At 39.3% G+C, this 22,100-nt stretch overlaps 1 protein-coding gene across 7 annotated transcripts in view; it reads right to left on the bottom strand.

Annotated features, from left to right (window-relative positions):
* The window catches only part of astn1 (astrotactin 1), a 344,279-nt gene that overhangs the window by 264,096 nt on the left and 58,083 nt on the right, over positions 1–22,100 (bottom strand). For all 7 annotated transcript variants that reach the window (XM_035635262.2, XM_047332223.1, XM_047332225.1 and 4 more), the window contains exon 2: positions 10,222–10,403. In XM_035635262.2, the coding sequence (XP_035491155.2) occupies positions 10,222–10,403 (182 nt within the window). The remainder of the gene's footprint in view (positions 1–10,221; positions 10,404–22,100) is intronic.

The following is a 22,100-nucleotide window of genomic DNA, read 5'->3' as shown; positions in this document are numbered from 1 at the left end:
ATGTTCTCTGCTTTATTATAGATATGTAATGCTTAAAGCTGAACTATTCTAAATATTTATTTTAATAATAGATCAAATGTGATGGACAAATAATTGTCACCAGACTCTTGTCTGGCCCTCTACAAAGTATTTTAGCATATTATTTTGTCCTCAGTCTGCAACTTTACTGGATAGGTTCAGCCTCACCAGTATTATGGAGAAATACAATGAAACAATGAAAATGAAAATGCCAAACTCCATAGAACCATAGTTCTGGGTTCTCAGTAACAGTTAGAAGAAAGAATTCAAAGCTTGAAACCAGCAGTGGATGGGTCGCGGTGTGATTGAAACACAGTGCCACCTGTGTAGACTTCTGTATTGATTAAAAAAAATGAGACAGGTCTAGAAAATGTGACGGAAACACATTCAAGTCAACAGATATGAGGGGGAAACAGATGGACAACAAAGAAATGAGCTGGGAAAGTGGTGGGAAAGTTAATTGTGATCATGAGACACCACAGTGTAGACAAGATTCAAATGGAATTTGAATCTGTGTAAATATGTATTATGTGATTCTTTGATTTCCCTAAAATATATATCTTTTAAATATATAATAATTTAATTGTTGTAAAAGTGTGTTATGGGAATTTGTCAATCTTTTTTCAGAGCATGCATCTATATACTGTTAAAGTGTAGATGTAATGCTAAGATGTCAAATGTCAAGTACTTAAAATGGTTCTCAATCAAATCCACCCTCAGTGACAAATGTAATTCAAACCCATCATCCTGCATTAGCGCCTGTGCATAGAGGGGACTAATATAGAAGATATGGAAAAAACACATTTTAATACCAGGCATTACTGGGAGTCAAAGTGAGGACTAAGTGGACTGTGTCCTCTTATCGAGCCAATAAAGCCAAACCACATATCAAAGCATGCCAGAGCTCCAGGCCCATAATCCACTTACTAACGGATGGGGATGATGTTATAATGGCTCCAGTGCTCCTTATGACTTACACTCCTGTCATGCGAGTTCTGAATGGACGAGAAGAAGCGGCCTTTCTCGGGTTTGACAGAACAGGCATGGTATTAGAACTGAGCTATCAATCTGTCACTTAGTCTTTGGATGAGAGGCATTAGGATGCAGGAAGGCGGAAAGATCGAGACCATCTGACAAGCTACGAGATAGCAAAAGGAAGTTCCTTGCTTTTAAATATAATAAAACTTGATCATAGCCAAAAAGGCCACTGATTGAATTTGATACCAAGACACAATATTAATGATAGAAATTGACAACATTCTTGTACTGAATCCTCCCATGCATTGGTTTTTACGCTATCTCCCGAATCCAAGGTTGACGTTGTCAAGGTAAAATATTTAAAACGTTGAATGAGAAGAAATGGAATGAAATGAAAGTTGAGTGGTGGGGATTATTAGAAACAGTCTGCGTGATCCGCCGCTGAATTTGACATTGAGCAAATGTGAAAAGTCAAACCCCAAGTAACACACACGTCGCCAGCTTTTCGCCACTGAAAAGAGGCGAATTACAGAAAAGGTTTCAATAATTCCTATTTTTTCCCCCTGATATATAGGAATAAGTTTGTCCAATGTGCTAATAGTGTTCTTATCATGTGTTTTTAATCAAGAAAATTCCCCTCATGTATTTTGGATTGGGTATCGAGTTAAGCAAGAAAAATGAAATACTACCATTTAAAGGAAACTGATTTTAATATTATGCAATATCACATCAATATTCTGCAATACTATAAACTATGCTTTCTGAACTCTAATGGCACCACGTGATTTACAAGATTTTCCAATTATACCTACTTAAAACCGGTCATGATTAATTATTGTCTCGTTCATGTTGAATTACACTTCCCTTTTAAATCTCACATTCTTTTAAATCTTGCTGCATTAACTATCTAAATGCTATTAGCTATATTCAGCTGGTTTCTGCATATGTATGTTTTTTCATATTCTGAATTTGTGTGGAGTGACTATCATCCCCAAAGTTTCACTGCACAAATCCAAAAACTCATTTTTATGCTTGCTCGGACGTGACTCATTCATTTGATGGCGCTGAATGAGAAGTGGCAATTCACTGTGTATCTACAAACACTGAAAATTTGAAATATACGGTAGAATGCAAGGAAAATAATGGCTCAGTTCTGCACAGAACCTTATGATATTCAATTAGTATTAGTTGTGGAACTGTGATGATGCATTGAGTCCTGGGGTTCAGGTAAGCTGGGGCGTCTTGTCCTGCGGAGCAGGATGTCATGCAAATGCAGAAGATAATCACACTTCACAAATAGTTTTTGACTCACTTCAAAATTCATATCCAACGCAGTCTTTACCACTTTCTCCAATAGTGAATCTCAATCTCAATTTGGAAATATTTAACCATGACTTGCATTTCCTTTTATAGGACCGCTACACTGCACTACAGCACAAGGACTAGCCACAGTAATTATGTGATTTAAAAATATAATTGCATTATAAAGTATGAGCAAGGTTGATGCATTTACGTAGATCACAAATTTTATGAATTGAATAAAAGTGCAAGTCGGAAAATGTCCCTTTATTATTTAGTGGCCATACAGAAATATTAGCAGACAGGTATGATAGCAGATAGAACAAGAAAGAAAAAAAGGTGAAAGGCAACATTGGCACTGACACAGCCAACGCTTTTTCGAATTTTGTGTCTCTCTTTCTTTTTCTCCCCGTCCTTTCAGTCATGTATGTCTGTATAGGAAATTAAATCGAGGCTAAATCCATGGTTCAATTTTCTTTCTGAATGAAGTCAGTGTGATGCCCTTTACATTTGCAAAGGGACAATAAATCAGCAAAGGATCATGTAACATTGCAGCCCCTGCACAAGTCTGATTCATTAAAAGCGCGCGTCTGCTTTACAAGACACTGGCCTTGTCGCTAAAATCTGAGCGCAGAGCGGAAATTATTTGATGCTGACGCCATATCAAGCCTGACAGACTTTTCCTGTGTGCTCACTGAGACACAGCTTGAGACCCAAAAAAGACACGAGAGAAAAAAGACACAAACAAAAAAGGGCTGTGGTTGCCCTATTATCTGAAACTCCTCTTGACCATAACACATGGGCAGCGCCAGGATTTCTCCACTGCCGTTGCTTAGTAGACAGCATGGAGTTATTTGTGTATCATGAATATTCATAATCTCAGAATTCCTCAATAAGGGAGAGAGATGGTTTCCTGCACCATTTCAGAGTTGTTGTTATTTTTAACTTTTTGGGAGTAAACAATGTTAAACAAAATATTAGGCATAGCAGATTATTTTTATATACTTTAAAATGTGAATGAAGGGGAACTTTAGCAATATCAACATAACTGTTCATATTTTACAGTACACTTGTGACATACGATAGAAAGGTGTACTGTTTGAACAGTGGTGACTTTTGGGCAGCTTTGTTAAAAGGGAAGCTATAATACTTCATCCTGTGAGTGAAAGGGAAGCAGGGCCCCACTGCAGTCCAGACAGAAAGTAGTCCATGGAGTAACATTCGTGTTTATTTGTAATCATGTTTCTGGCCACTAACATTGAACTTGCTGTTTTAGGCATTAAAAGCTTTCACAAACTCCAGCCGGTTGGTTCTGCATGGGTCCAATCTTGCAAACCTGCATGCACACAACCCAGTAATGGACCTCAATCAAACCTGGACTCGACTCGTCAATATAAGTCCCTCTGCCCGAACCGTAACAGTGATTAGGCTACAGAGTCGCTCAACTTATAGCTCAAACACGTTGTGTTTACACAATCTTGTATGATGGCTGACATGAGGTTATCTGCCTTTTTGTAGCAATACAAGTTTTGGATTGATGATGAACGAGGGATGAGACAAAAAACAAGGGACAAAAAACATGTCTGCTATGTAAAAACTAGCTATATTTATACATTTACTAATTTAGTTACACATTCCTATATTATTCTTGTTAATTTGAATGAACACATTCATTTATATTTTTTATATGAATACATTTTTTGTTTATCTGTTTGTGACATGCTTACTCGCTCTTTGTATATTATATTGATTTTTTTCTCTAATATAGCTGATACATATTTCTTCTTTCACCATGAAAAACTGCCCCCGACCAACACAGCTTCAGTGTCAATTGAAGATTAAAAATCAATTTGATCCATTGTTGATGTCAGAGCAGCTTTATTGTAAGAAACCTTTTTATTTTTCTATTGAAACGGCGATTGTCATTTTTTTTCTTTTGTTTTTGTGGAAGAACCAACCCATGGTGCTCTGTTGTCTGCATCAGAGATTCAGCGGCACAACAAACAGCCAAAGCATTTGGGCTCGGTGCCTTCCTCACAGCCCATCGGGAAGCTATGGATTGTCGTGTCCCGCTCGGCAGGCTTTTCCAAAACACGCCACGCTGTGATTCTCAGAGGAAAGCTCTGGAGGCCAGGGACTGAGCCGCGGCTACAGCTTTACAAGTGGTCAGGGCCGCATTGATTTATGATTTATACAACCAATGCCATCAATGCAGGTTTAGAAGGGTCGCCACATGAATGTCAATATCTCCGGAGCAGAGCTGTGTACACGTTGACCATCCCCTCCAGTAAACAGAGGCTTTATTCTGCTTTGTGCGTGCGTGTGTGTGTATGTGAAAATAGAAAAAGAGAGAGAAATACAGATAAAATCCCCCATCTCTTGGCGATAATTATTCCACTATAGGTTCAACATTTCTTTTGAGAGATTACTGGAAATATAACATTAATTGTGAAGTGAATTATGGTACAACACGTACACTAATTAAAAAAGATAAATTTTCCATAATTTCATTGTTCCGGGAACTAAATTACAATCTAAGGTGGCAACAGATAATGTTAAAATATTCTAAACAGATCATGATGATTTTTTTTTTTAAAGAAAATTTCCAATTATACATGCTCGGCCGAATGAATGAGCAAAATAATTTAAATCTGTTATTATCCTGCAAAATAATTAAATTAAAAAAGGAAATGAGGATTTTAACAAAGCAAAGGGATTTTAGAAAGTTTCTTTACCAGCAGAGAGGGCTTTGAAAAGGCATCACCAGGGAGATCAAATTGACAGAAAATAAAAGTGTGGGATTAAACTAAAGAAAAATGCTCTGATCAATTTGGTTTTCCTTTCTTTGGGGGGGTTGGACCACAGGGATTTGCCACGTTACAGCCCTGCAAATTCACCATAGATGTGTACAACCACAAGAGATCAAAAGATCCTATCGAAATCAAATCAGATTGTTTCATCAAGACAAACCTGGAATGACTTTCTTCAGGATGTAAAACGTTTATCCACAATTGATGAGGTAAATTGTTCTCAGGCATACATGTATATATATGTGTATATAAATATATGTGTGTGTATATATATATATATGTGTGTGTGTGTATATATATATATTTCTTATGTCCTGCACACTTTCAAAGATTCGTAAAGCCCAAAGAAAGGAAGCACACCTGTTGTAACATAAAACCTGTTGTTCCCCTCATGTTGGAGGTGTTTTTTTTTTATCCTTTTCTTCATATCCAACTTTCCCTCCTTCCTCAATCTGTCATTAAAGCTTTGTTTGCATTTGTGCAAGAGGAGTAACACCTTCCTCATCCTCTTAGGGGCTGCAGGGCATGTGAGAAAGTTTCTTTGATCAAAAACCATATGCTATAGTTCTACAATCAAATGCTACTGTGTAATCCTGAAATGAATATAAGCCAAATATGCTTAGTCAGTCAACTAACTGATATTTTATATATTTTCTGCAAATAGATTTCGTCAACATGAAGAATTTAATGCTGTTTCAAAGCCTTTTCCCCACTGTAAAGAAAATGCACATTTTTAATTTGATTTCATAATTACCAGGTCTGGATCTTCTCTGGAAATGGATAACAACATTTACAAGAAACTTGACTGTACATGCAATTTACCAAGCCTCAAAATGTAAATCTATTATTATACTATGATTAAAACCTACGGTATATCCGTCCAAGTTCTTATTTCAACCAGTACAAAGCAGACTGAAACAGAGGAGGTGCCTGACAGTATCTTCTCACGGTAACATCAGACGCCATACGGCTCTCACAGACTCGACTGCTCCTCACCTTTTCGGGTCGAGTGGGCACAGCGAGGGGCAATTTTCACACTACTGATCCACAGCAGATTTGTACCTCGAGGGCTCCCAGACAACCGAGGTTTAAATAAATCTGGCCATCTTGTCCAAGTTCTGCACCATCCAGTGAAATGGATAGTTACAACCAGCAACTATTTTGGATTGTGTGCTCCGTATTTTTTTGCATCATCATTGTTCACCATCTATTGTTGTTGGGGTTCTACTGTGATGTTGGCACAAATTCATGACCTCTGGGGAAAAAAAAACAATAGAGCTTGAAGATAGTGGCGTCAAATCTAAAGCCCAAGTCTTTTGAACCATATTAGTCTTTCATAAAATGTAATTGACTTGGTTTGGTGTAAATGTCCCTGTACTCTAGATCATGATTGGACTGATTCATGGAAGCCCTGTGGCAAAACAGCAGCTGATTAAAATTTACAAATTAAAAAGGCGGAACTGTGTATAACAATGATGCACTGGAGCTTAAGACTGAACAGACAAACCAATCAAGCCTCACTGAATATTCAAGACTCTTTCAAAATACATAGCCGTTTTATTTTGTCTTCACTTTGGCAATATTGAGATTTACTTTTTCTTTGACTCTGCCTGTGCGGCTCAAGCTGAAGCTTCGGACATGCCTTTCAACTGCCAGTGTCTCACCTGGTGTTGGTACAGACATACACATGGTTCGTCATCTATTATGGATGACCAGCTCCGGGCGACTGAGGACACTACGGTCACCGTGTTGGATGTGAAAGCGTGGGGAGAAACCGCCAACTAGTAGTCTGCAACCCACATCAAAAATACTGGAGAGCAACAGTTTAAAAATTATTTTCTCCTATAGGTACAAAGTTGAATATAGTCTTCAGCTCTGTGTTAAAAAAAAATTTAAAAACCCTGTTCTCTGCTAAAAATTATAGGTTGGCTGGTCTGACAGACAAAAACTATTTTCTGGCCTCAGCTCACTGAACTTGATCCCCCATTAGGATCGGGCCCATAATAAATTTGGCTCCTCTTCAAGCCTTAAAGGTAACATATTATGTAAAAATCACTTTTTCAGTGTTTGTATCTGTGTGTATCTGTGGAGCCTGCCGGCCCACAAACTGTGAAAAAAGACCACCCTGTGTTTTTTTTTTTGGTGAGCTGGCTAAACCCTACAGCCTGGCTCTGAACAACTGGTTCAGATTTCTATCCCACTCCGATGTCACACTTGGACTCTTTTGGGGTAAACCTGTCTGCAATCTGAGAATCTCCACTTTTCTGGTGAAGTGGTGTAACATTTCCCACACATTTTGAAATCAATCGCTTGACCAATCACAACAGGCTGGGCCAGCTGGCCAATCAGAGCAGACTGGGGTTCATCAGGAGGAGGGGCTGAAATAAATCCAGGCGTTTTAGACAGAGGGTGAAAAAAGGAGCTGCGGGAATGGGCAGTATGAGAACACTGATGCTTTTCAGAACATTAGAGCATTTAAACCTTTAGCCTTAATTTACTGGAGCCCCATCTCATCCATTAGGCATACACCGCGTCTTAAGTAGGTTTAAGGCTTGTGTGAATGGCCTTTAAACAAATATTTTTTTAGTCACCCGGGTATTATTTCATTTTATCATAATTGTGCTATTCATACTAAAATACTGTGTTTCTCTTTGTTTCCATTATTCAGGTAATTTTCTTGCATAAGCTTTGGGCACAGGCCAGGTTTCATATTTTCTCTCTCTGTGCCAAACATCTGAGCACATATGAATCATGCGATAGAGTAGAATATACACCAGACAGCGGGCTGAGGCGAGGAGTGTGTATCCAATGTGTTTCATTAGCCTGATAATCTAGTGGTCATTAATGAATAATAATATTTAAATATATAGCTCTGGGTTTTGGATCAGGTTCAGGTCTCAAATTTGGCAGCACCACACAGGTTCTGCTGGTCTGGTCTTAAGGAAGCAGGAAGGGGTGGCCAGGTTGGGATGAAACAACTTCATTAAAGGGAGTCAGAACAAGAAACGCTTACAGTACTGTAACTATTTCCTGTTCCATTCAGACCCAGTGTACTGGCAAAAGCTGTGCAGTTTTTCTTCATTTTAAGGACTGGTTTTACCCCTGACTAAAGTGGATTATAGGATCAGGTTAAACTTTTGGTTTGTGTACATCCATCTCTGATTAGGTCTCTTTAAACAGTGCAGTATTTGGCTACCTGAGATAAAAGCTGAAAGTCACGAGTGAAACATGCTAAAATCCTAGTGTAATAATCCCAAAAAATTATGCTGTGTTCACACTGAACGCAAAGCATTTTCACGTTGTGTTACCCCTGGAGATTAGCTGCAGGATCAGCTAAAAGATCCCTCAGACAGAGTACTCTATTGGGATTTGGTTTAATAATGTAGCAAGATATTATTAATTACTTTGCTGAGTACGATGTTAATATTTATGATAATATTGCAAAATCCAGACCCAAGTTGAAATTAACCTGGATAACAATGTTATTTTATGACATCGCCTCGCTGCTCTTCATGGAATAACCATACACCGGAGGTGTTTCCTAAGATTTGATGATTCCTAAAGCAATCAAGACATTCACAAGTGTATACCACTGATTCTTTTTCCACACCTCCAACCGGTGCTGACTGCCGATGGCCCGCAGCCTCCCATGACATAAAACGGAAAGTAGTCCAGTGACAGGTGGGGTTTTTTTAGCTAAAAAAAAAAAACCCTGTAACGCAGCCTTCACAGGATGCCTTTTTGTATCCACAAGGAACCGAATAAGTGACATGGCTTTGGATTTATAGGTCAGGGCCTCCAGCAGGGTGGCAAGCTGCAGCAGGGCCTGGAGATCGCAGTGGCAACACGCCTTCCATCTGTTGTCACGGTCTGCTTGTGTCTGCGTGCTAATCCCTCTCTACCCACACCTTAATGAAAACAGGCTGGTGGCAGTGCTGCTGCTGCTGCAGCTCTTTCAGGATGAGGAATTAGCGGAGCGGCGAGCACAAAGACGCGGACCTGAAGTTGATGGGATGTGAAATACAGATAGAGCAGGGAAGTAAAAATGTGAGATTAGAGGGAAATCAAAGAGGTAAGAAGCAGAACCGCCACGCTGGCTACTTCCATTCCAAGTTAAAATGTTGTCACCACTCGAACCTGTGCTCCCACCGGATCGCCTTGATGTTTGCTAATTAATGCACAGCATGCAGAGGATAGTCAAGGTCAGTGATTCGTTAGCATTTGAAGGTTTTAAGGTCGTTGACATTCAGCGGGCATAGATGTGCGGCTTCTCTGCCTCCGTTCAGCAGATGCAGCTGCTGGCAAAAAGTCTCAAGCTGACTAATCATTTGTGTATGCAGCTATAATATGCTTTCAATGTCTGAAAATACATATCATCCATCAAAGCACGATTGTAATGTCTTTGGGCTGGGAAAAGGGCACTGGGAGTAGGTGTGGTATATCTAAGATCTAATAAATATACATTTCCTCAGGCAAGAGGAGGAAGCTGTGAGATCTAAGGATTCATTTCCGACTCTGCCGACATGGCAGATAAGGTTTGATATAGCGCAGTCATGCAAAAAAATATACATACTGAAAATGAAATATGGAACTTTTTTGAATTTATGTTCGACATAGACGTACATGTTTCCCCCCCCCCCCACTGCCTATAATCTGCATTGTCCCGATGCAGGCCGTCTTCTAATTTTACATTTTATGTAATGGAAACCTTCTGCTCCAGATTTCACCTTAACACCTGCGATGTCACAATTATAAAACAACAATGTTACAAGTTGAACATTCCCTATGGCACGACGAAAGAATAAGCTAGAGTGCCATATGCAGGGAAACAAAAACAAGACGGTGGAATATGTTTTCTCAAAGATGATATCCATCTTTGGCTTTCTTCAGCTTTAGGGGGAAAAAAACTCATCCTCCCCAAAACAATTTATTCAAATCAATTTCCAAGCTTTTTGGTTGTTTGCTTGTTTCATTAGATTTTGAGAAATTAAGTTGATTTATTTTTTCTTTTTTTTTGGACTGTGTCAAAGGAAAAGAAAATGTAATTCAACTTCAAAATGGTTTTCCATTTCCTGCTGCTTTGTGAACAGTTGGGCCCAGAAGAGGGAGTTTTTACCATGACGGAGATGTGCAGGATGCGGAGCTCCTCCTTCGCTGAGTCGTTGGCGGGGTCTTCGGTTGGTTCCGGGAGGTTCAGGCTGCCGTCCTGGTGGTGGATGTGGAAGAGCAGAGTGCCGTTCTCAAGCCACTGCTGCCTCCAGCGTACCAGAGGGATGTCCTCTGAGTTCCCAGAGATCTCTGCCAGACAAAGATAAAAGAGTAAAGGGGGGGGGGGGGGGGGGACGACTGAATTAGAGACTTTCTGTAGTTTCGACACACATTTCTAGCAACCGCTGGAATATCTCAACGACTTTAGGATGAATTTAAATGAATAATGTTACAGATTTTCATGGTTTCACAGATGATGATCCTTCAACCTCTCACTTGTCATCACAAGGTAAAATATCTGTATGTTCAACACAAATACCTGCCTCAAAACTACTGACACCAGCCTTAGGCCAGCTAACACTTAAAAGAGTTTGTTAGAACAAAAACATAAAGGAATGATTGGACTCAGAAGCCTAAGATGGAAGCAGCAGAATAGAAGAAACACTGCACTGTGTCACACCTCAGTTCCTCAGACAATACATTCCACTCCGAGCTGTTTGAAGTATTAGGGATGCCAAAACACACACACTCAGTGCAGACACGGGACAAATTATAAATGCATGACAGAGCATTATGGGTGATTTTGCATTATGCAAGTGTAAAGAGTAGCAAAGATGCATCGGGCTTGTTAGTCATGGGGAGGTAGGCGCGCTGACTGGAAGATATGAATGAAATGAGATCGCAGAAAGTGTGACCAGGACTACGTACTGAATCCCTCCCTCAACTCGACCGTCAAACTGCTGCTGGAAATGAAAATACTGAATATTGTCTTGAGCCGATTGTGTTCTCACTGGAGTTACACCAGTGATAAGCAGTGACATTGTGATTTGCAGGTCAAAAGTTTGGTTAAAAGGTGAAAAGCCTTGTCAACTTCAACGTTACATATGACCCTTTTTCTATTCTTTCAGTGGAAATAGTTAAAGCTACAGAGTGTAATATTTATAAGAACGTATTCACAGAAATTGAATATATTGTACGTTCATGTATTTATAATCACCTGCAACAGAGAGACAATGTTTTTTGTCAACTCTGAATGAGTAAAATATCAAAAATTAGGTGGACCCAACCTCCGTCTAAGTCGCCATGTTTGCTACGTAGTGTTGTGCTGCGTCCCAATGCGACTCGGGAGTTCGGAAAAAAAGACCACCCCGTCTTCCGTGGTCCGAGTTCCATGGTATAATGTAACGCAGCATTAAATACGGTTGCAGAAAACGGTCCAATATACGTCCCCACCGCGTTGAATATCCAGCGCTGCGGGAAACCGGAAATGTAATTGGCAGTGCGCCACCATAAAGTGTCCCCTGCCGGGTGCTCAGTTGGTTGCGGTTTGCAACTTTACCACCAGATGCCGCCAGAAAAGTACAGAAATTGCACACTGAGGCTTTAAATTTTAAGTGAGCTAACAGTCTACATATAAATAAAGCGACAGAAACCTACATGTAAAGGAGAAATATGTTTTCATCCTAGAAAGACGTTTTAATTGTTTGACAGGCAAATTACTAAATCTTTGCTACATCTATGACGTTAAGTAAATCCCAATTGCATTAATCATTTTTACTTTATACTTTTTATTGTGTCTCCTTTGTCTGTTGGACACGACACATGATAGGGATACCTCACTTTACAAACTGCGGGAGCTTATTGAAACAGGCAACAGCTACATGTTCTGTTACAGAATCACTTTCCCCAAATACACTTTCATGAATAGCCTTTTAAGCAACAGTCTTAGTTTCTGAAAAAAAATGCAATAACAGTAATGTCAACATAGAGTGTATTCAGGAGAGGCAAAAACTATAAAGTTGTAAATGTATGTGAAAAATCTTGGATATATCTTCTGAGATTAAAGTAACTATTTAATTTGAATAACAAATGATTTTGGTCTTGAAACCTCCTGCAGTGGACCTAATAAAAAGAATTTACCTTTCAACCTGATTTAGCTACAAGGAAATACTTTGAAAATACTTTAGCCCAGAGTCTGTTATTCTCATTTTTTTAAATGCAGAGCACAACTAAAAATGATAAACTGAAGATCTACCGTGGATATGTGGCTTCTGGTAGGTGAAGGCTGAGCGCAAAGAGGGAATGGTGGTTTGCAAGATGGAGTGGGTTTGGACAACCGGACAGCGAGACGGAGAATAAACTGTGGTTAAGCCAGCCTTCACTTTGAAAATAACCTGATGAAGCGCATTGTGGGGGGAGAGAGGTGGGCAGCAACTCAAGCAGACAACAAAGCAAACCTGAGCTGATTCTGCAGCAATATAGTGTGCAAACATTTGTGACTTTTGTGACTTTTTTACATGTGAAATAGAGTGAGACAGGAGAAGAGTGGACTCCTAGTATGTAACAGTCAAGGTTAATTTGGAAGAATCAAATTCAAAAGGAGGTTGAAGCAGAACAAGAAGTTCAGTCTCATATTATTTCTCTTGCAGTCATGTAAATGCATGAAAAAGACAATTCAGCAGAGAAGATTGTGACAAAAGATAAACAAGGGCAGAGTCAGAAAAACAAACCTAATGTGATCAAATGTATGTAATTCAAACAACCTGTTAGACATTTCAGTGCTATATTGTGTTGCATTATTGTCTCATGAAAAAAAGTATATTCTCACTATATTTTTAGTAATTGTTAATCAGCCACTTTGCATTCTGTAAACACTTTTTTATGGTTCCCATTGCTGTTAGCAGGGGCCATTAATCCCTTGCAAAATTCTAATTAGGCATTTGCACATCACATCCTGTTTAATGCCACCATTTAAAGTATGGAACACAGTGCACATTCTTACACTGTTTATGGATTACTTTGAACACTGCCCCTGCAAAAGACTATTACGCTAATTGCTAGCATGACCCATACAAATCTGTTGCCCGAATATATTATGCTCCGTCTACGAGCCATTAAACAATTTAAAGCTCGTTTTACACACACAGATGTCACAATGAGCCGAACGGAGGAAGCGAACGCGAGCACAATGCAGAGCGGAGAAAAGGATGGCGGCGGTGCAGCGAAGGGACACAGTCCATTAGAGATTATTTCATAATTGATCAAAGTCCATCGTGCTGCACTGTATTTGCTGGTTCATTCGTGTAGCGCAGCATTGATGCAGGGAGTAAATAGTAATGACGGTTGGACCCGATCAGAGGAAAATCCCAGGAATAAGTGACGCAACCACTACACGTTGAGGGTTAACATGGCATCGACTCTCGACTTTTAACTGCCACGCGACAAAACCTTCTAATCATACTCATCACTGTAAGCCTTTTGCAGATATCTGTCTATATACACGCCCTGACCCCAGGTTACACAAGACAATTACACCGATTACTCCCAATGATGTAGTTGCTAGCAAGTTTATTTTTCCTGCTGATTACAAGGTTTTCCACAAGTGTGCAACTGAACCACAATGGCAATGAAGTGATTCTGAGCTTTAAGTCCTTGTCGGCTTCATCAGTGTCTGTATTTGAAGCCTCAGCATACTGACACAAATCCTCAAGGATCAAATATCGAACCCTTGTAATCTACAATAATCATATTTAGTTCATGGGGAGGATTCACATGACGAGTTATTGGGAGTGCCACTCGGCCTGGAACAACATGTTGTATGGTTTATCCCGCCCGGTTCAAAAAACCAAAAGATTTTTTCGCGATTCTGGAAATGTGGGAACCATTAAACTGCGACTCATTAGCGAGATGCAAGCCTTAGGGCGATGGTGATGGACAGGCAGCATCCTCTCTGCCACTGCATCAACCATCTCTGTGGGAAGAGCATCGTCAGCTCCGCAAGCATCAGCCACTGCAACCACTAAAAGACATTAATGGTGCAGGACACTCATCATTTAAAGGTGGATTACGGTTGCAGTTTGAGTAATGGAAGAGTAATGTTGTTTTTTTTCCAGGGGAATCACACGGCAAACACATGGAGATGAGCTGAAACAAGAAACAGGTGATATCAGTGTGGAGCTAACAATGACAACATGTTGCTCTTAAAGGTTATCTACAAAAATGAGGAAATCCTTATGAGCTGAAATGTAAGAAAATAAAATGCAAATATCAATCTGGATTACTGAGAAAATGTTGAACATGTAGAAAGCAAAATATGATTTGCAAAGAAAATAAAGTCTTGGCCTTTTCAAAAACTCAAAAAATATGCACGTTTTATGTTGTTGCCGGAACTTTTAATCATATAACGTGTAAAAAACTGGAATTTGTGTTACACTTATGAGCACAATTAATATTATCTCATTTTATTTAACCTTACTTTTATTTTGTAATTCATTCAAATTAGTTGTTGCCGTGTTGTATGATCATGTGATGATGTTTTTTTAAAATGGCCATTATTTTGAAAAATTAAATGTCCATTCACAAAATGATCAGTATCATTTGAAGTTGTGACAAAAAGTACATGTATCGTACCGAATTTAAAAAAGTCTGAACACTGACTTTCATACATCACATAATATATATTAGCATGCTGACATAAAAAACTAATTTGATGACCATGACATACACATCATCTGTTAAAGTCAGCACTTTTTGTTAGCCTGCTGATATTAGTATCTGGTTCAAAGGAGCCCTGACGAAGGGCAGCGCCTCACAGAGCCATCGGTGTAGCTGGAGACTTTCAGTCCTGTTATCATGATAAAGAGCTTCCTCCCATCTCCTGGTCTTTCTTAATGTATAAAGCTATCTCATGTTTCATATGTAAATTTCCACTTTCCTCGCTGTGCACCTTCTGTGTAAGCACTTACCTGGCCTTAAGTATTCATGATAAGAGCAGGCATCATTAATATTTGCTGCGCACATTGTACATGCAAACGATTACAGCGCTATAACTGCTAGCACTTCACGCTTTGCAAGTGTACAGCACCGCCTTCGTCAGACGGCCCATTACACTGATTGCTGGCAAGGGGGACAATTGCATGCTGGAGAATGGCCATAACCCTTATATACATTATAACCTGTTTACAAACCAAAGTACTTAATGCATTCATTGTGACACAGCAGAGGGTGTGTGTGTGTGTGTGTGTGTGTGTGTGTGTGTTTGTAATTGTGACTATAACAAGGTTTGTCCTGACAATAACTGATGCACTCCTGCCGCAGTGAGGAGAGAGTTCCCTCTGTCCATAAATAAGATTCAAGAGTCCTGACTGGTTTTAACCTAAATGCAAATGATGTGCCAGTGTGTGACAGGGCACTTTTTAAAAAGCGTGCTCTCTCCCCCCCCCCAAGGGACTACTTTGCAACGAGAGTGGGATTAATGAGACTGCCGCCTTACTGCATGGGACCAGCTACAGTGCCACCCAGCAGAGCGGTAGCAGGAGAAAGTACTCTTGCTTTCTAGAAAGAAAAAAAGAGAAAGATCGGGAGACAAAAGGAGTGGTGGAGAGAAAAGAGAAAGTAGCCACCCAACGGCATTAAAGCGGATCAAAGTAATCTGATTACGCTGCATTATCAGTGTTGCTCCTCTGAATACAGATTCGCTGAACCATTTAGTTTAAGGGAGTTTCACTTCCTTTAGAATTGAATTGACAAAGCTTCTTTCTTAAGCATTTTAAGATCTTTAATCCAAAGCATAAACAAATGGGCAGTACCTCCACGCACATTTTTTCCATTCCCTAATTGTTTGACAGACTGCCACAACGTAATCGATTGCCAAGAATTCAGAGTTCAGTGTTGTGTGGCCGACACAGGTTTGCTTCTATATACATCGGTGAATTGTACTTTGCATTGAAATGAGAGGACGAATGCAGTCAAATCTTGTTCCCCTGCTCCAAGTCACGAGTCTCAAAGATATTCGCTTATCCAAACATATCTGATAGAATTAGACAATCCTCAAGAGGGGATTTAGAATTTTAAAAAAAATAATAATAAGCAGATTCACTCTGTCGGAAGATAAATGCATCAGGATGGAAATAAACAAGCTACAGCAAAGTGGTCCGTCTGGTGCAATTGAGGGAACGTGCAGGGCACATTTTTTTGGAGTATTCGGCAGCGTAACGTTGTTGGATTTTAGCACCCAGCAGGGAGGTTTTGTTCTGTCTCAGGCAATAACATCGCACTGAAGCGTCAACAGTGGATTAAAAATAATTCAATTCATTGGAGAGTGTTTCTGGATAAGATGAGGGACTCGGTTTTACAAAGGAGCTACAAAAGATTTGCAGGGTTCCTCAGGGACTCAAGGCGACGGCTTGCCACTGACAATGTCACTCGGCTGTCTGCATGGCTGCTGTCACTATAATAATATATTAAATGGTCAGTTCACCTCAAGTACAAAGATAATACAGATAATTTGCTTCTGGAAGCATTTAACCATACATATGTTTTGGATGTATCTCTCTAGTTTCAGGAATTGCTATTTATGATTTTCTGCCAACACAGAAAAGCATTAAAAGTTAGGGAACTTAACCAGAGTCCTGACGTCACCATTGGGCGAGCTGCTCTTCCACTAGCTGCTGCAACTGAGTTAAGTCTTGGCCAGATTGGCCGGGGTTCGATGCTCGTTGCTTACGTGTTTTAATTTAGGTGCAATCCCAAGGGGCCCGACAGTAACGTGGCTGCATCTAAAAACCAATAATAAAGTGCAGATAAGTAAAGCATATGGTTTTCATCAGACTTCCCATTTAAAAAAAAAATATCAGTGGCTATTTCAACTTGTGGTACAGAGAACTCACGTCAGCAAACAAATTAAGTAAGGACGTAAGGCTACTCGCTTCCACATCGATCAAGTTGACAAAGAAAGGTTTTTTGAAAGCAAGTACAGGTTTAGGAAAAGGAAGGAGATGGGGAGAAACTCAGCGTTAGGTTCACAGAGTCAGCATGGTAACTGACCTCAAGTTTAAGGTTACTCGCTTTCTGGAAGAGTTTTGACAAAACCTGTTTTCTGGAATACACCCCTGGATATTTTTGATGGGTTTCTACTCAATACTTGCTGTTGGAATCTGGCCCAGTTGTGATTTCATCAAAGTTAAACAGTAAATAATTTATTACCATAAGAAAAAGGGGAAAATAAGAAAAAAAGTGAGGCAGTGCTGACATACAAAGGAGGGAAAAGTAATTATTTTAGCTGTGAAGTCTGAAGTGTTATATATATATATATATATATATATATATATATATATATATATATATATATATATATATATAAGTGATATATATATGATAAAAATATATATATTTATTTATTTATTCATTTATTTATTTTTAAACAAAATGTATGTAATGCCAAAGACTGAAATATGTCCTTCACAATAGTTTCAGACCACTAATTCAGTACGCTGTGTACAGCAGAAGCCTCTTTGGCAGAAATCACAGCGGTGAGTCTTCTTGGGTAAGCCTCTAAAAGCTTTCAACTCCTGGATTTCAGCTGATTAGACCATTTTTCAGGCAGATCAATGAGATCAGACTGGATGGTGAGTGTCTACCATGCCATCTCCAGGTCTCTCTACAAATGTTCCATGAAGTTTTTGACTGGGCCGATGAAAAACGGACATGTCCCGAAGCCACGCCGGTGTTGTCTTGGCTGGTATGTTTCAGGACATTGTCGTCCAGGAAGGTGAAGTGTCAGTCCACTCTCAGGTCATGTGCATTTTGGAGCAGGTTTCTTTAAAGCTTCTCTTTGTATTCAACTTTCGACAGAGACGTTCCTCTTTGTGCAAGCTAACCTTGCTTTGATTTCAGCTCTGTGATTAACACACAAATGGCTGATTTTGAAAAAAGGCCTGTGGGTAGAGATTCTGAAACAGAGACCACGACTGTGATACAAACATAGACAAATGTAATATTGGGATACGTCAACCTGCAGCCACCGCCTATTGAGCTCTCATTACTTTACTATCCATTCATGTATTCATAAAGTTCATTTTAACATCATTTGAACACAATTCTATTGGTCGCTTAGGTGCTTTCAAAAATGAAATGTTCTGTTTGTACAGTCGCAGGTTACGTGACCCGATGAGGACAAAAACAATTGACTGGTGTCTTTTTGACTTTGTTTTTAAATAAAGAGAAAGTTTAAATAAAGAGAAATACCAAGGATTAAAAAAATTGGCTGGTCACATAAGCTGGAGGAAGAAAAAACAAAAATGGAAATAATATTTATTTCTCTCTTTGTAAGGCTCCACTGGCAGTGGGATTTCAAAGATGCCATTTCACATAAATGCATAATTTCATGTTTAAATAAAATGTGATGATTTCTCTAGTACAAACTCTATTGAAGTGTGTCAATGCATAGCATTGCCTATACAGTATATTGTTTGAAGTTAACATTGAAATAGGACACAGCTTCAGTTTACCCGCCTTTCCTTAATATTCATAGGTTTTCACCCTATGAGTTGGTACTTTATCATATTCTGAATAATGTAATATCCTGTTCAGAAGAAATTCAAATAGAAAGAGATGTGCCGATATAACAATATGGGCTTCATGATGGCCTTCGTTTTTTTAGTGATGGTTTTTGGCATTAGGCTTGGCTGCCATGATGATATATTCATATTATTCCATGCCTGCCACACATGCAAACAGCAGGGGAGGTATATAAGATTCACAGAGGCAGTGTATCGCAAATAAAGCATTGGCCACATCTCAGCTCCTGTGAAACTTCATGTTTAAAAAAAAAAAAAATATATATATATATATATATATATATATATATATATATATATATATATATAAAACCTAATGGTGCTATTATGTTACAATCCTCCTTCAACCTTCTGTCATGGCTAAAGAGCTGTTTTTATTCTGTTAACTAGATACTTCACAGCCCACTCAGAAATCCGCCACAATATAGTCAGAGGACAGGCTTGAAGGACAACCTGTGTTTCAATAGAATAATCATCTTGGAAATTAGTAGCCCATCTCTCCTTCATACACTACCTCCCTGAGCCGCCGGGCTCTCAGCTGGAGAGTGTTTTGTTTTATTTAATGCCCATTTATTATTCCTCAGTTTGGGGAATTCAAAATCAACAGCTCCAAAAGTAATTTCTGCTTATCGCCATGCCCTCTGGTGGCCGCGCAATGTGACGATTGTTATCTCGTCTCGGTGGAAGAGAATTTAGAGGGAGGATACACTTGTGGAATGTAAAACTTCTGGGAGAACAGTATTTTGTTGTGATATTTGGGTTTTATTGTTTTAATACTATGGATGTTTTTTTGCTGTCTGTGCATCTTATATTTACACATATTATATTTAGACATATTAGCTGGACATTAGTATGTCCTCTGTAAAAACAGCAAGGTCTGTGGATCATCCACAGCATTTGTTGAGGAAAGAGAAAATTCAGCACTGTGGGCAATGCAAAATAAATACGCAGCTCCAGTGAAATCAGGACTGCAAGGTTCTTTTTCAAGAATGAGAATATGTCATACAATTTCAAACTCACATTTGAAAAAATTAATAAACCTAACCTTGGAACCTTACCTTGATCACTGGTACTGTATGTTGTGCAATCGGTCATATGTTTCTGATGTTTCTGGACAGGTGAAGAATTTCCTTTTTCAAATTGTTTTTGTTTCTGTTTTTAAAAACCCAGGAAGATTACATGGAGGAGTGGTGGTTGAAGTGGATGAGGCAGACGTGGTGATATATAATGAGATGGAAGTGGAATAAAGTTACATGACTTGAGTCTTGACCAAATCAAAAAGACTGATTTACCATGACTTCTCTTGTACTTTAGATTAGAGTATGGTTGTTTCTAAGGCCATGTTTTTGTATTTCAATAGATCTGCTCCTGTTTTAATAGATCCATCTGACTACTGAGTGCACAAAACAGCTTGCGTTTTCCTTACGCTATAAGCCTGTAAACGTAGGCCTTAAACAATTCAACTCCATTTTTCTGGTGTCTTACACGTGTAACTACAGCGACTACGTATTGAGCTCTGAGCAATTCCAAAATGCGGGCGGCCTAAACTCAATTCTGTGCCTGAATGCCTCCCGAGTCAACACAAATGGAGCTTCAGAGCTTGTGCTGTTGCTCAGGCTATCTGTGTAGACACGGCATTTGGTGTGACTGTCCTCAACTCTTCACTTCAACCAATCACATGGCTGTGAGTGCAGCACAGAGAAGGCTGCATTTGGCAGCAGATGACAGTTCCAATTATCACATTTGCTGTGATGTAATGGACTCTGCTTGGGTCAATCAAAACCAAGCAGCAACATGCAAAAACCCCAAATACATAAATCACACTTGGTTATCTTGTTATTCTAGAATAATTAATACACATTTAAAAGCATTTACCATTTCAGTAAACTTCCTATAGCGACACTGTTTAAAAGTGTAAAATGGCATTACATTTGATTAAAGGAAAACTCCACCAAATTGAAACTTCAAGTCTTCTTGCCGGTCTTGGGAAGTACTGTTGCTTATGTGGAAAATAAAATTGTATGACGCCATTTGAGCCTCCAGGGGGAGCTGTGTGAAGTGTGTCTGATGGGGCAAAAGACTACAAGTTTAGAAATGAAAAGAATTTGGAGTTAGAAAGAAATGAGGATGAAACACGTCTTTGGCGGATCCTGATCTCTGCTTGAGGCGATAGGCTGGAAGTTTCTATTTCGCCAAACTTTTAGCATTCAAGTTTCCCTGTGGCAAATAAGGGCATCAGGTTTTGACAAGGCAGAAGAATGTTTATTTTCAAAATATCCACTGTGAGTCTGCAAATGTGACTGGAGCTCAACAACAGGATCGGGGAGATTCAACATTGGCCTCAGTAATTGTGAAATAGCCAAACTGGGTAACCAGGCAAGAAGCATCTTGGTCAGGGAAGAGACCAAAAACCAAGTTGTCACTCTGACAGCTTCAGAAGTTGTCTGCGGAGAGGGAAGAACCTGCCGGAAGGATGATCATCTCAGCAGCACTCCATCAATCAGACCTTTACGGTCGAGTGGTTGGACACTTAAAGTAAAAGGCATGTGACAGCCTCTTTGGAGCCTGACAAACAGCTTTGAAAGGACTCGGAGCATGTGGAAAATGGTTCTCTGCTCTGATGAGACCAAAATTGTACCCTCTGGACAGAATTAACACCACGAGCCACATCATACACCCAAAACATAGCGCCGCCATGTGCAATGCACGTGTCTTTGCTAGTTTCTGACCGAAGCATTTTTCACATCACTGTTGTTGAAAAGGAGAAAATCACTTGTGCCCATGTGCATGTGGGTCTAGAGATGAGGTGTGGTCAGGCACGTTGTTGGAGCATGACTGTGATGAGGCAGCAGAACATGATTGTGCTTTTGACCAATAAAAACCTAGTCAAAAGTCATCTGAACAATCAACCTTTCTTTCCACCATTAGACATATCCTTAATGTTCTTAAGCCATGCACATTAGACCACCATTATTAATTTTGTTAAAATATAGCCCAATGACAGTCCAGAATGTAAAGAACGTTTTTGGATAAATTCTAATATAGCAGTTCACAGACCCATACAATCTGAGAGGATCTGCCACAAAAGAAAAAGATAAACTCCACACATCCAGGTGTGCAAAGCTTGTTGAGACTCATCCAAGAAGGCTCAAAGCCGTAATTGCTCCCAAAGGTGCTTCTACAAATTACTGAATTGAAAATGTTTGTTGAAATAAACATTTTATTATTTGTTATATCCATATATTTATTTTTTCATACAAAAAATATATAACACAAATTACTTTGAGGCGCTTGCTTCATTCTTGCTTTGTTCAAGTCCTGATCATCTAATGCAGTTATAAATCACACACACATGTAAAGATTCTTTGAAATCACAATAAAGTGAAATATGTTGATTTTTCTTTTTTATCTATTTTTGATTTGATGACAC

This window comes from Scophthalmus maximus, chromosome 5 (assembly GCF_022379125.1).
Source record: "Scophthalmus maximus strain ysfricsl-2021 chromosome 5, ASM2237912v1, whole genome shotgun sequence".
In the NCBI taxonomy this organism is placed as follows: domain Eukaryota; kingdom Metazoa; phylum Chordata; class Actinopteri; order Pleuronectiformes; family Scophthalmidae; genus Scophthalmus; species Scophthalmus maximus.
Note: the sequence above shows the minus strand (reverse complement) of the source record. Positions and strands in the feature narration are given on the sequence as shown.